Source organism: Triplophysa dalaica, chromosome 8 (assembly GCF_015846415.1).
Source record: "Triplophysa dalaica isolate WHDGS20190420 chromosome 8, ASM1584641v1, whole genome shotgun sequence".
In the NCBI taxonomy this organism is placed as follows: domain Eukaryota; kingdom Metazoa; phylum Chordata; class Actinopteri; order Cypriniformes; family Nemacheilidae; genus Triplophysa; species Triplophysa dalaica.
In genome coordinates, this window is record NC_079549.1 from 22,397,433 (window position 1) to 22,412,917 (window position 15,485).

Here is a 15,485-nt window from a genome sequence, read left to right on the forward strand (position 1 = left end):
GGCTGATTTAAGACCCCTGCAGTATCTTCACAGACTGCTGCAGTTTAACCGGATGAATGCCTTCGCTCTGCGGAAACAAAGCACAGCCGCTGGCGTGGAGTGTTTATCACTGCAGTTTGGCGGGCGGCACGTTCGGCTCTCTACGGCTAGTGGAGGTTCACGAGGACGGGGTAACGTGAAAACACAGATAGCCGACATGCATCAGGATGGCAAACCTGTTTTTAGGAGTTCTAGTATATCGTGATTAATTGCAGTTCCCGCAAGACAGAGATATTCCTCAAACATTCGGGTTAGAGTTGACTTCAAGCATCTTTGCTTGTGTAAAGAAATTTCAATAAGAAATCACCTTTTAGATGGTTAAGACGTGTTAGATAACCTTATGGGAATAGTAACCCAAAAAGGAAGATTCTGTCATTTATTGACGCTCAGGTTCTTCAAAACATGTATGTAACTCAGTTCTGTGGAACACAAGAGAAGCTATTTTGAGGAATGTCTCCGTGGTTTTGTGTTCATTCGATAAAAGTAAATGGTGAGGACCACTGTTGTTTGGTCACCAACATTTTTTAAAATATCTTCTTTTATGTTCTGCAGAAGAAAGTCATACAGGTTTGAAATGAAACACCCGCATATTGGCAAATTCATTTAACAGTGTTGGTCAGAAATCAGAATGGCGTATATACTTAAACCTCCATAAAATAAAAAGTGTTGAATCTGAAGGGAATTTTACTTAAGGGAGACTGCGCTCGATGCCAAAAGATTTTGGCATCTTCCGTGACATTTCAACGTTGGCTGTGGATGTGTGAGGTAATGGCATCTTTGGCTTGTGCTCTGGAGCTCTAATGAACCGGCTGTTTGGTTTGAGGTGAATGATGTCAGTGTTTCTGCATCCATTTGGCTATGTGCTGTATTAAGCAGGCATTGATGATAGAGGCCGAGAGGCTCTCAGAGGAGAGCGGAGATTGGCAGAGATCACTTTTCAAAGGAGCTTTTTGGAGTGTTGGCACTCCTTGTAGCTGCTAAATGGGACAGGGGAAGTCATTTAGGGGACAATTTGTTAAAACACCGTGTTCTGACTTTCGCTCACTGGCGCTTAGTCTTACAAAAAAGAGGCTTATGAGAGCTTGCTTTATTACTTTGAGAACGTACAATTTAAAAGCATTTTACTAATGTTCTGCTGCTAACGCTTATTTACTTCTTTTCAGATGTCCAGGCCATACTAAATTGGAGAGAATTACTCTCACCAAATCAGGCAAACCACAATTGTGTATTAATGGGAAATATTTTCCTTGAATTCCGAAAAAAGGGGTTTGGATGGGACATGGGGAGAGAATGTAAGAACAGCAGCCCACATAGAATTTGCGTCCGAGGAACTTCGTGGAAAACTCTGAATTAGATGGTCATGTGCACATCCAACTATATTTAACACATTTGACCGAATAAAGGAAAAGTTCAGCCAAACATGAAAGTTCTTCCATTATTTATTCACCCTTAAGTCATTCCAAACCAGTATGACTTTTTTTCATCTGCAGAACACAAAAGAAGATATTTTGAAGAACGTTGGTAACCGAACAACAATGGCCCCCGTTGACTTCCATTGTAAAGATGCAAAACCACAGAGACGTTTCTCACAATATATTCTTTTGTGTTCCACAAAAACACCCAGTTATATAAAGGTTTTAAATGACATGAGGGTGAATAAACGATGACAATAATTTTATTTTTTAAGGAAATATCTCTCGATTGTCCCCAAAAACTAATGCACAAATATGGGAAACAAAGCTTGCAGATTCTTGTTGGGTCTTCCAATAAGTGAGCCAAAAATCTGCTGGTTTGCAGTGTGTTAACCACCACACAAACCGCTCGAATGGTTGGGGCCACAGAAAGCAATAAAATTTTGCTTCGTGGCCCGAGAAACGCTAAACCTGCCTCTGCTTGTTTTATTCCACGGATTATCTGATTGTAACATTCGTCTGATTGCCGCTGCCTAGGAAATTCATAGTGAGCGGCACCAGTTTACCACTGGATTTAGTAATTGCACCAAATCAATCCGACCAAATCCCCTACGCCAGTACGGGAAGTTGCCAGTTGCATGCGGATAGTTCCTTCAAATGATTGCAGCAGTTTAAAACGTCTTTAATATGAAAATTGCCATATGCAATCACACAGGCCTGTTTCTCACAGAAATATGTTTAATAAACCCATCGTCGCTGTTGGAGATGGGAAACGTGCCCGTTTGCTTGAGCTTTGAGGTTCAGTTGTGTGGTTTGTATGGGGTATTGTCTTCAGTCATTGCTGTGTGATGCCAGTCGTGCTGTCTGCTGCGCTGTCAGGAGCCATTCATCATGTTGTGCTGCTCATTGGGAGGTGATACGAGACTCTTTCTGTTTTCTGAAGACAAAATTAAAGCACAACCCTGCCGAAAACAGCCTCAGCCAGTATTCAAGACTTTTTACTTGTTGAACTCCAGCTTGTTATTGTAACCCATCCTTGGGTCAAAATTGGACAAACCTTGGTGTTTATGTTTATCTCAACTATGTGTTAAAAACACCCAGAAAAGTTTGATTTATACGGTTGGGTTAGTCCATTTTTGACCCATCGTGGGTTCAAATCACCCACATTTTTAGAGTGCATGTTGCTCAATTGCAAGAGTAATGGGTTTGATTCCATAGGAATTCGCTGAGGGTTATAACATATGCAAAGAAAAAACGTTTGTGATGTTATTAAATTAAACATTTAAGTAATAAATTGCGCTGCATTTTACCTTGTTTGAAAGTTTGCAGAAGTGAACATATGTTAGAATGACTGTGGGCTGCTTGCATTCTTACCCAATGTTCCGTCCAAATACGGTTATCAAGAAAATGGAATAAAGTCCCATTGATACACACAATAATGGTTTGTCTGACTCTTAAGAGTGATGCTGTTTCATTTTGTATGGTCTGGAAAAATGCCTGTTTTAAATGGATTCATTTAAACGAAACGAGTTAAAAACTTCCCGTGAGCAATCCCGTGAGTCATTCATACATGTTTTCACTGTTGCACAAGAACACTGCCACCAGATTGGCTTGAGTGATGTCGTCTGTTGTTATGTCTGTAATACATCTTCTATTATAGGATGAGAGCCAGACCACAGAGAGATTTGGTGGTAGCTTTCGCAGCCCTGATACAACCCCCTCTATAGGAAGAGGCGTGTGGTGCGCCTGTCTATCGCACATGTGCCAAAACCGTGGGATGGAGTAGATCAGCCCACTGTTCTTATCACTCTGGTTGGGCCAAAAGATTTTTCAGACTTTTTCATGTGAAAATTCCAGAGGAGAACCCATGAGCGTGTGACTGCCGAACACGATGTGAAATATTTTGATGGTCGTACGTGTCGCTGACGGGATATGGAGCGGGGTTCATGCCCCCTTTCTCTTGAGTATGTGGAGGTCTTATCAGGGCCTGGTCTCCTCAAGGAATGTTTATATAAAACAGGCCTGTTTCGGCGCTTGCTGGCACAGAGCTGCTTGTTTGCTTTTGCGTTTGATTTATGGACCGGGCAGTGAAATAAAGGCAGGAAACCCACCATCCCCCCTCGGCCCACCATTGTGCTGATATGCAACATCACGCAGCACTAAAATCAGGGCTAGCACACAGAGTTTGGCCAAAAAGAGTCGGAATTTACTTTCACTTGAATGTTTTCCACTGACCCTTGCATGTAAACGAGCCAGTGTTTGCTGCGGTGCCTTTAATACCCAGATGCTCCACTTTAATTCAGAGAACATGTGTTGTTGGGTTTTTAAAAGTTCAATCTTTGAATAAGCCTACATTGTGACAGAATTACATGGCGATCTGCACACGGAAATGTGCAAATCAAATTTAAATGATCTGTGATCTCATTCAAAGTAACAATGTTGCAATCTAATGTTGTATTACCTGATCATTTAAAAAAAGTTCAACTGTTAAATGATGTGATTCAAAGCTGCAACTTTTGTATCATTTGACAACTTCTGTAGCTCATGAGCCAAAATGTGCAGATTATGCAGAAATGATCCGGGATCTCATTAAATGTAACAATGTTGCAAGTATCTGATAATTAAAAAAAAATAAGAATTATGTGATCACAACTTTTTGGGTAGAAATATTTTTTTTGTTATAAGGCAAGCACATACATCGTTTTTAAAACTCTCTCCTCACCTTTCCCCTTGTTCACAACGGCAATGTTATAATAATGTTTTATAAATTGTTCTGTCATTTCCAATTTCCCAGAAAATTTGACTTAATCCCATCATGTAAAGATAAGTATGTCAAGTAACCTGCAATTTTATGTTACAATCAGAGATGGCTACAGAGAGGCAATAGTTACATATTGAAGACGGCTGTAAAGTTGAGAAATAAATTACCTTGTGTACTTTCTAAACACAGGTTTGTGCAAAATTCATTGGTGCGTGTTATTCCAACAAAACTTTCCTCGTTGGCAAAAATCCTTTTTAAGCCCCTCCCCTCCATCCACCTGGCTCCAGTCTGGTATGTATTGCCCACTCAGATTTATCACTTCCAAATGGATAAAATCAAGTCCTGTCCTGCATTTTTCCTGTTAAATGTAGTTTTGGTCAGAAATTACAGAACAGAAAATGGGATTTTACACGCAAACTACCTGCATTTGTTCTTAACCACGATTTATAGAAAACTAGCTTTTCTCGCTGTGTAATTCAGGTCAGATCAGCCTCTTAAGTCAAAGCCTAATTGTAGCTTTTGTTAGTGTGCGTGTAAGAGAGAAATACATTAATCATGACTGCTGTGTTGGGACAGGACAGGTGAAGATGTCTCCTGTGGAATGGAGTGGGAGTCCCCCTCACCTGCTGGCCAGTAACTCATGAAGTCCCGCGTGGCTTGTTTCAGCATGCCACGTTTCTCAGATAGCAAACGACCAGGTCTTTCCCCCAAAGTTCTACAATTCATGCAGTAACATTTGGATCGTGTTTACGTCTTCTTATGACTGGTTCTTTGTTTTAAATGGTTCTTGAGTTTTTGTCATTACGTTAAGTTACTTGTGAATCCTCTTGTGATTGGAGATTTACCTTCTACTTCCACTCAATGGTCCTCATTTATTTTTTAAGGAATTGACTGAGCAGGTTTTCCATTCTGACGTGGCATGATAAAGCCAGCGATTGTAAACAGACGATGCATTATAGCTTAATAAGCTACTCTAATTGTTGCTCTTATGAAATTTCTCACAAATGGCTTGTACTTTATGTGAAGGCTTTAATCACAGAAAATGTTGTTTTCCTTGCTACTCATGGATCGGGTTTTCTCTTTTGAGAACAGACTCTGTGTTTGTTTAAAATCATTGGTCATAAATTTGTTGGAATAAATTTGAATGTACATATGTATTTGGCAGATGTTTTTATGCAAAGTGACATACATTGCATTTAAGGTCTACGTTTTATTAGTATTTATGTGTGTTCCATGTGAAACAAATCGATGACCTTTTGCATCCTCAATGCTTTACCATTTGGGTCAATGTAAAGTGAAACTTCACCCAAAAATCTAATTAATTTACGAGCCTGCATGTCAATCCAATCCTGTATGTCTTTCTTTCGTCTTCAGAACACAAAACAGCATTGGCTTCTTTTGACTTCCAATGTATGATGAATACAAGACTACTGAGACATTTCTCAAAATGTTTATTTTCCATCCACAAAAAAATGAAAATAATTGATCATTTTCATTTTTAGATTAACTTTAGATGAGAGGTGGACTTCCATTCAGTACTGCATACTGAAGCTTATCTCGCTCTCTCGCTCTATTTCTGTCTCTCTCTCTCTCTCTCTCTCTCTCTCTCTCGCTCTATTTCTGTCTCTCTCTCTCTCTCTCTCTCTCCCTCTCTCACTCTCTCTCTCTCTCTCTCTCTCTCTCACTCTCTCTCTCTCTCCCTCTCTCTCACTCTCTCTCTCTCTCTCTCTCTCACTCTCTCTGTCTCTCTCTCTCTCACGCTCTCTCTCTATCATTCTGTCTTTCTGTCTCTCTCTTATGCTCTCTTTCTGTCTCTCTCTCTCGCACATGAGGGAATTTTAAGTTCAGCATGGTTGAATTTTGTTCAGAACCCATCACAACTGCTACTTTATTTTCCAAAATTTATTTAAGGGAAAGAGATGAATGAGTAACTCCCTCAAATTTGTCAATTTTCTAATGATTTACTTGCTCTTATGTGTTATTTTCAGTCGAACACAAAAGCTCTTTTATCCCTCAAGCATAATTTTTTTCAAGACAATTATATGCTATAACATTTCAGGTTTGAATATACATGATTTGTATGTGTATCACAGAAGAGAAAATGTTGGTTTGCTGACATTTAATGAAGCAGCAGATTATGAAGTCAGTACGGGTAGCACATGACGTCCGGCAGATCTTGCTTTAATCTTGTTAACACAAGCATGTAAGCAATGTAAAAACAATTACCCGCTCATTATTTAATATTCATTTGTGTACTCCGGCATCGCATCGACTCTCTCTCCCCTCGCTCTCCTTGCTTCTCTTTCTTTTCCACAGAGAGATACTGACTGCGGATTTATGTTCCCAACATGCCAGCCAAGTCGTTCGGAAAGATTTTGTTTCTGCCCGACTGCCTGATCATTCAAAGACAAAAAATAAATTCTTGTTGGGGTTTGAATTTTTTTTACTTGATTGTTTCCGTCATCAGTCCAAGTGGTTTGAAAATGTCTTTATGCGGGGTACTGGGTTACTGTGGCGTTGAGCAGTGCTTCTTCTCATTTGATTTTCGTTTTGCAACACAATGCCTCTTTCCAAAATCTAGTGAGCTACATAGGGTGCATTTTAAGGGTTCATGCATATGCACAAATCTAATGTAGTCTTTTTTTCAAGGCCTCACATGCATCTTATTTATGTTCTATTGTTAGATTTGTAGTCCAAATTCTAATTTGCATCTTCTAAATGATGGTAAATCTGAAAAAAAAAAGCAATGCAATGCATCCTTAGAAAAGGTTACTATGTGATTCAAAAAGGAATCTTGAAAATATATAAGTTTAATAGATAAGATTTTATTTGCATTGAAAAACAAACAGTAAACACATAAGAGACCTGTGGTTTTCATCTTGGTGTTCACATGTACCCTTGCTGTCTTTTAAGTGGTCTAGTATGATCCATTAACCAGGGCTTTCTCTCGGGGTGAAGACTCACAGTGTGTCTGAATGATTTATGTGGTGGAGTCATATTGTAAATCCCTGGACAGAATCTCCTGTCTGCTGCCCACATGAGGCATGTTGTTCTGACACACGAGGATCAGGGGTCACATGTTCATTGTGTGATGTTATTTCAGCCCGCTAAAGAACATGAGCATCTGTCGTCTTTATTACGGTAAATGTCACCAAGTTCAAAACACCTGTTTACCTTTAAGTGTTCAGTCTCGTGCACTATATTTCTTATAGGATTTGATCCGCATGTCTCATCGGACTTCACTTCTGTGGCTATGCTTCGGTATAGAGTTATAGTATTATTTTTTAGCAATCGCCATATAGCAAAATTATCTTTCTAAAGGGATAGTTCACCCAAAAATAGAAATTCTTGCATGAATTATTCACTGGAAAAAGAAATATGAGCTTCCACAAAGTTCCACATTGTTAGTCAAAGGGGACAATGTTGTTCAATTACTTTTTATGATGACAACCTCGTTTTGCTTTCTAGAGAAGAAAGAAATGAATACAGGTCTAAAAAGAAATGACTGAGCGTTCACACCAGACGCAGTAAATTGTGGGTAGTTGAACGTTTGTACATTTTGAGTTTACTGGCTTCATTCGCACTTGAAATTTGCTTCATTCGTTCAAAAAGTTCACTACACAACAGATGCAAATTTGCGTCATGGGAGGGGCTTCTGCCAGGCGGCTCAATCCCGTTATGAAACTGTTACCAGATTGTCCGGCCTCCTGACTCACTTTCTTCCAAGCAAGATCCTTTTTAGATAAAAGTAAGAAGATGTATAGTACAGCTCTGGGTATCCATATACAGCGACGGTGATTTTATTCTCCTTTGTTGTTTCGGATTTCTGCCTCCGCTTGCTACGCAGTAATCACGTCACTACAAAAGCAAGCTCCTGATTGGGGTGTTTTTCAACATCAAATGCCAGAAATGCTCAATTCACACACCGTCATTCGCGCAAAACGCGTCGTAGGATTTCCATCCCGTCTTTACATTGACTTAACATGCATATCACTCTCACTTAGTGCTTCATTCGCGTCTGGTGGGAACGCAGCTTGAGCCTGCTTAAATAAAAAAATACATTAAAAAATTGGGCACGCTATCCCTTAACTATGTGAACATTTGCAAACCAGAGTTTTGATTGATTCGTGATTTGCTAACACAAGTCAAACTTGCAGAACCTAACAATGTTTTTGATCTTAGAGAAAAACTATTGCAATATTCCCTCCGTTTTTTAACATATTTGTGTAAGATCAGCAAACTAAACACAATGTATGTATACGGATTCGGGCCGGTCCTGCTTCTGTTGCCCTTCAAAGTGACCCTATGAGAGATCGCAGAAGTCAGGGCTCCGACTCAAACATTCCAGGCGTTTTCACAGACATGAAGGCATGCTGGGTCGGGCCAGATCTCAGGGCAAACATAAGGTGTTTGTTAGTTCTGGATAGCAGGTGGACGAGCTGTCAACAGCAGGTGCCTGCAGGCCGAGTTAGACCAGGTAATGGAATCCAGGGTAGAGATACACCAGGACTGGGATAGAAGACTGGTCAACGGTTGAGAACAGAACCCTGAAAAATGCTTAGATCAAGTATTGTCGTGTATTATGAAGTGGCACTTTATCTGTTTTGGATGGAGATAGAAAAGGAATGTGGATGAGGGTTTGCGTGTGAGATGATGTCGATATTTGAACTGTATGTTGGGTCAGGAAGGAGCATTCAGAAAGGACGAGACATGGCCTGGAGAAAAAGAGAATTGATGAGGGAGAAACACAAGAGGCCGTATTTTAACCGGACACAAAGCTTAAGTTGTAAATTGGTCTTTTTGGCAGATTCTTAGAATACAGAAGATACAGTGACCTTCAGAAGTCTGAGATCAATAGTGATAATGTTTATGTTCTACATCGCTTTCTGATTTCACACAAATCTTTTTTGCAATTTTAACGTTCAGCATTTAATGCAAATTCTAAGCAAAATGTTCTGGTTATACTTTAATGATAGCATACAATGGAGAAACATATGAATGTAGAGCATCTTGTGTGTTTCAGTGAAGGCTGATCAATATGTCTCCATTTTGTACAAAAGCATTGAAGATAAAGTGTGCAATTTTATTATATATTTTTACAAATATCAAAAATGTTTTTTTCTGAAACGTGTTAAAACTTGCAGACTTTTTGTTTTGAGTATCTTGACCATTACAGCTCATTATTCTTGCTATTTCCTTTTGGTGACGCTCGTGGCACAGACATTTTTTATACCAATTTTACCTTTTCAAAATGAAAAACTGTTTATTTGCTGGTTGAAATGAAAGTATGTTTGGACCCCACAAAAATGTCCTATGTTACGATTTATTATACAGTATACTGCATTTTGTCCACGTTTGTTCAACTGATCTGGAATCCTGAGATAAATGCACATTATGGGATGTCAGTTAGCTGAGGTTTGGTGCGTCACTCTTATCTGTTTCCTGTTTATAGTGTGTTTGTTCTAGCGTTTGCCTTCCACGTCCACAGATTCATAATCACGCTTAAAGTCTCACATCAGTCATATCACAACAGAGCAACTTCCTGTTCATATCATTCAAATTGTAGTGTCATTGCTTTTGCTTGCAAACATCCGTTAAAAAGATACATTCAGGACCAAGACACCTGTTATACCAAACTAGTTAGTTGAGGCTCTTTTATAAACACTTGGATAACCTTGAAAATTTTCTCGACTAACATTGAGGCAATTACACGAACTGAGCAACTTTAACACAAATGCCAGATGGTTCGACTGAACACATCTATATATTCAGCTGTCAAAACAAACGGTCTAAACTGATGGCTTCCAGAGCAGTCAAATTCCTCGCTTTCATCTGAATCAAATTTTTTGCGAAGACACGGTTGAACTCTGGAAATTCGTAAATAGTTGTCCTTGAAATCACACGAAGGAAATCTGACCCAAGTGGCTTATGACTTTATTTATTTACCACGCTTAGACGGTGAGGTCCGGTGAGAAATAAACGCAATCTTTATGCTTGTGGCTTTCAAATCATAGGGTGTGTTTAGAATAGCATGCTATCATTTGGTAACAGGATGTATGTTGTGCACAGTATGCAAGTTTCTGTATGCTGGAATTTGCAGATGACTTACTTTGTTTGCCAAAAAAGTGCGGTATACAGTACAAGTAGTGTTTTTTTAACTAGGTTGTCAAGATTCACTTGGGTGCCTTAAAGGGACAGTTCACCCAAAAAAAAAATTCTGTCATCATTTACTCACCCTCGAGTTGTTACAAACCTCTATAAATATCTTTGTTTTCTGATGAACACAGAGAAAGATATTTGGAAGAATGATTATAACCAAACAGTTCTTGGGCACCATTGACTACCATAGTTGGAAGATTTACAATGGTAGTCTAAACTCAAAGTGCCACAGAACTGTTTTCTACATTCTTCCGAATATCTTCTTTTTTGTTCAGCCATTTTTCCAGCTATGGTAGTTAATGGTGGCCAAGAACTGTTTGGTTAGAAGCATTCTTCCAAATATCTTTCTCTGTGTTCATTTTGGGTGAACTGTTTCTTAAAGATAACTTCGAATTTTTAGAAACGAAGAAAAAGCAAGCATTAGGTTAGGTTATTGTTTGGTTATTTTCATAGCAAATAAATCCATAGAGTTATGCTAAGCTCTAGTCTATAATATTTGATTGTGTGGAACATTAGTAGGTGTTCTTTACACCCACAATGTGGAGGTTATAAAGTCACGTCTTAGTTCTATGTTTGTGAAACATTCTGTCTACCAAGATGCCTTCATCGGAGTTATGGTTTTTAAAGGAACACAAATGTTTTAGTTGCCCGCTATGGCACCCCATAATGCTTTGCATGTGGTTCTGAGGTTGTCCGAAAAGGTAGAATGAGGAAGAATCAAGTTCACATTTATTTATTCAATAAATCCTTTGGGTTGATAAAATTTTGCTTTAAAGGTCTTTGCAAGGTAACTTTAAAAACGCTGTCTTGGGTTTGAGATACTTTATAGAGAACTAGAAGAATCTTTTTTGTGCTCAAGTCAGTGTGTTCCTCACATTCCTCACATCCAATTTTTTTTGAACCAGCATATAGCCATATTTTACATATTTACAATGAAATGTGAAAATCTGAGAACAAGTGCATACAATCACACAGTAATGATTACAGATTTATATATTATTTTTATATTATATTTATATATTATTTATATAAACTCATACAAATGCACTTGTGCAAAACATACCATTCTCTAAATTCATGTCTAAACTACCTACACATAAACATATACAAATATAAAGCTAAAATACAATAATTTATATACATTATATATATATATATATATATTGCACATAATGAAGGAAATTGAAACATCTCCCTCCTGTAACGCAGATCCAAAGCAACTAGTTAAAGTAGTTACTTCTCCCAAAAATGAAAATTCTGTCATCATTTACTAACCTTCGAGTCGTTCCCCAATCTGTATATTGTACATTTCTTTGTTCGGTTGAACGCAGACAAAGATATTTGGAAGAATGCTTATAACCAGACAGATTTTGCCCCACATTGTCTCCCATAGTAGGAAAAATACAATGGTTGTAAAAAGTGCTTTAGAACTGTTTGCTGTCCTACAGTCTTCAAAATGTCTTCATTGGTCTTCAACAGAACAAAATAAATATAAAGTAATTTTTATTACTATGGGAGTCAATGGGGGGCAAAATCTTTCTTTTAAAATTACAGATGTTACAGTATAATACATTCTTAAAAGTATAAAAGTGTAGCTTAATCGAAGCACACAGAGCGCACATTTATCCTTAAATGTTGCAGAATATGGTTTGCCATCCTGTTTGTGAGTCCAGAGCTCATTTGTTCATGTAATTCAGGGATATTGGTTGTGGCAGTGGACTGGGCTGCAATCTTATTATAGTGGACCTCAGCAGATATTCAGTTCCGACAAATCAAATCATATTTTATCAGCAATGACTTTCTTATCATGTACGAAAACTAGACTTTGACTGTTATTGGTGTTTTTTGTGCAGCTTTCTAATTTATAAAGAGGAATACAAAATATGACTTAATTTAAAGACAAAAGCCCTGTCTGGAGATTTATTCATATTGTTTATTATGCACTTTTGTTATTTTAGCCATTCAACCTCCGTTTGGTGTTTTTGTAATGGTTGTGTTTTGTTTTATGATGTCAATGGAGCACTTTTGATTTTAACATCACAAAATTAAGCCTCATATTTGTGTCCTTTATGTTTTGCAGGTTTCTGCCCCATGTGTTCCTGTAGCCAACTATGAACTGGTAAGAACATCTCTGGTTTCATTTGTTGACTTCTTTAAAAAAAAATAGAACAGTCCATACTAAGAATGTCCTCTGTTAATCAGATTAACCGTAAAACATTTTTGCCTATTTTGGAGTCCAGCAAGTATCCTCCCACAAGCATTAATATTTATAAGAGGGAAATAATAGCTCGGGGTCCTGAGTTCAAAGCTCTCCCAAGACTTCAATAAGCCGGGGGGAATATCAAAGAATGAGCGATAGCAAACTGCACATTCCTTTTTTGGTCGGAATTGTGGTTTCGCTCTCAAAGATCTCTTTTTGCTCCTCCTATGCTCGACCTAGCGATGGAAGCCAGAATCCATCGCTCTTAGCCGCTTTGCGAAAAAGTCTCTTGTTGTACATAGCGTCCTCGAATGGAACACATATTTTTAGTTGTTTTCAGGGAAAATTTGGCTTTCGACTGTTGGAAAGGGTTTGACTTTCTCCCTCGACTGCTCTCCAGATAGAGCAACAGATTGTAGAACGAGCTATGTTTATAAGTGAATGCAGGTACAGTATGCTGAATCTCGCCACAGGCCTTGAAAACCAGACACTTGAAATCCAGAGGCCCATTTCAAGACTGGTGAATGTGAAACGTAACAACATTCCGAGGAAAAGTGTGAACGCAGAAAGGCTGAGGTAACATTACAGATCTCAATGATAGCAGTTTTTACAAACGAACCAAAGGAAAAGCAGCTGTCCTGCGAAAAATGTTGAAATGGAGAATCTTGTTTCGTGAGGCTTACACCTGCAGTTTCAGCATCCCTGTTACGTGTAAAGGTGAATGCGTTGTGATTTTGTTTAGCAAAAGTGTTCTTTACCCTTGTGGTCACGATGTGATGGATTACACCACCATAAAATAACCCGGAATCTCGAAAACATAAACAATCGCAATTCCCATTGGTTGGCAGATGTTGACAACGCATTCCGAGTTGCATAACAGAGCGAAACTTTTATTAACATTCTCGTAATGCATCCTTCCCTAAAAATTGGATGGCGTCTAACCATCAGCTTGTATGCGGCGTATCTCAGCCCCCAGCATTCGCTCACACTTTTCTGTAAAGCAAAGCCGCTTAGCTCACTGTGTTTACAGTGGCTGAGCTCACAGAGGCCAACAACATCTCCGTTTAATAGCTTCTCAGTGAATTCAGGACCGTTTCTGCCGAGAGAGACCTGCTTTCACTCCATGTTTGGTCAGTTATCCTCCGCTGAACGCCATGGCTGGCTGGTGGTTAGATCTGGAATAAAAAAAACATCAAACCAGATAATACGTTTTAAATGATGATGCCAAATGGGACTTCGGTTAGAAAAGCATACATAAACATAAACATGGCATAGTAAGATATCTGGAACAGATCTAACGTGTATCCCAAATGAGCAAAATAGACAAAGAGGTCATTTTAATAACAACTTCTTTCTTATGCAAGTCATTCCCGCTTTTTCAGTACATGAAGGAACAACCGGTTAGTATTCATGTGCAAATGCATCAATCTTCATGAGGACATTTCACCAAACAAATCTGACGAAAAGCCTGTTTTTAAGTACGGTTATATATATATATATGTATATATGTAAAAACTCTTCTACTTGTAAGTTGCATTGGATAAAACCATCTGCCAAATGAATAAATGTAATGTAAATGTAATCTGTTTTGCAATATATTACATAAGTAAATGTAGTCCTACTATCTTCACGGCAAAAAAATTGAATTTCTCATTTAGTTTTTTTGATTATACAGGACAAATGTGTAAAATTCCAGATATGTTCTTATGCAAAATGCCTTCAGATTAAAGAAAAAATAAAATAAAATAATGAAGTCATTTTGTGCTTAAAACAAGCAAACATATCTTAAAATTTGGTAAGAAAAATCAAGTTGAATGAACCTTTTTTCTTATCCAGTGTCTGGCATTCAAAATATTACTATTTCTTATAGCTCAGTGGTAAGAGCATTGCGTTAACAACACAAGGTTGAGAGTTCGATCCCAGGGGATTGCAAATACCTATGTAAAATGTATAGGATAAAGCAATGTGAGTCGCTTTGGATAAAAGCGTCTGCCAAATGCCTAAATGTAAATGTAAATCTACTATAAAATGTAACTGTGACATATTTTGCTATTATATAAGAGCACTTTACTTATCAAGTAAATAAGAAAAAAAATCCCTTTGATATAGAATTTTTTAGGTATTTGTACTTGAAACCGGGACAACAATATCCAGTTAGAAATTATTTTAACTGAAGTGTTTAATGTATGCTGATTAGAATAAAAACTAAACTATTTTAATTGCTTTAAATAATGCTGTTATAAGATTTTTTTGTAAACTATTCCAGTATTGTTCAGTTGTACAACAACTGATGCTGATATAACACTTCAGTCTCAATAACATACTCTCTACATTGTTTTAACGTGAGGCTTTGGACTTTCTCCCTCTCTGTTTTCCACTCCGAGCTGTCTTCTGTCCTCGAGCCATCTGGTCTGTGTCTGTATCCCCACAATGTAATATTGGCCATAATTGGCCATGAGTAGGTGAAACACACGCCGGCCGATGGGTGACATTGAGCAGGGATCTGTCAGTGCCCAGTGCCCGTTTGCTCTATGCACAACATGAGTTACGCAACATGTATAGCGAGGGGTCCGTTCTGCCTCTTGTGAGCCCTTACCTGGGGTCAGAGACATTTCTGTCCGTGGGTTCTCACAGCTCCAAATTCTTCAGCTGAATACCATCTTTGGAATACTTTCCGTAGAAATCTCAAGGGATGGACGAAAGCCACGGACCCTCCATTAGTGAAGCGTAAACAGAGAATGCCACTGAAATGTTCGACTCCTCCACTGTTTACAGGGTTTTTCTTCCCCGCTGCACATTGCAGAGAGTAAAGCAGCTGTACTTGTGCGTGTACTGTACTGTACGGAGCCAGATACACTTGCTATTCAGCCAAACGTTCAACATTCAACCCCTAATTGTCGATGTTGAGATGAAT

General features: G+C 38.4%; 1 protein-coding gene across 10 annotated transcripts in view; it reads left to right on the forward strand.

Annotated features, from left to right (window-relative positions):
• tns1b (tensin 1b) overlaps positions 1-15,485 on the forward strand; it is a 171,942-nt gene that overhangs the window by 91,202 nt on the left and 65,255 nt on the right. For all 10 annotated transcript variants that reach the window (XM_056755607.1, XM_056755610.1, XM_056755612.1 and 7 more), the window contains one exon: positions 12,452-12,490. In XM_056755607.1, coding sequence (XP_056611585.1) covers positions 12,452-12,490 — 39 coding nt within the window. The remainder of the gene's footprint in view (positions 1-12,451; positions 12,491-15,485) is intronic.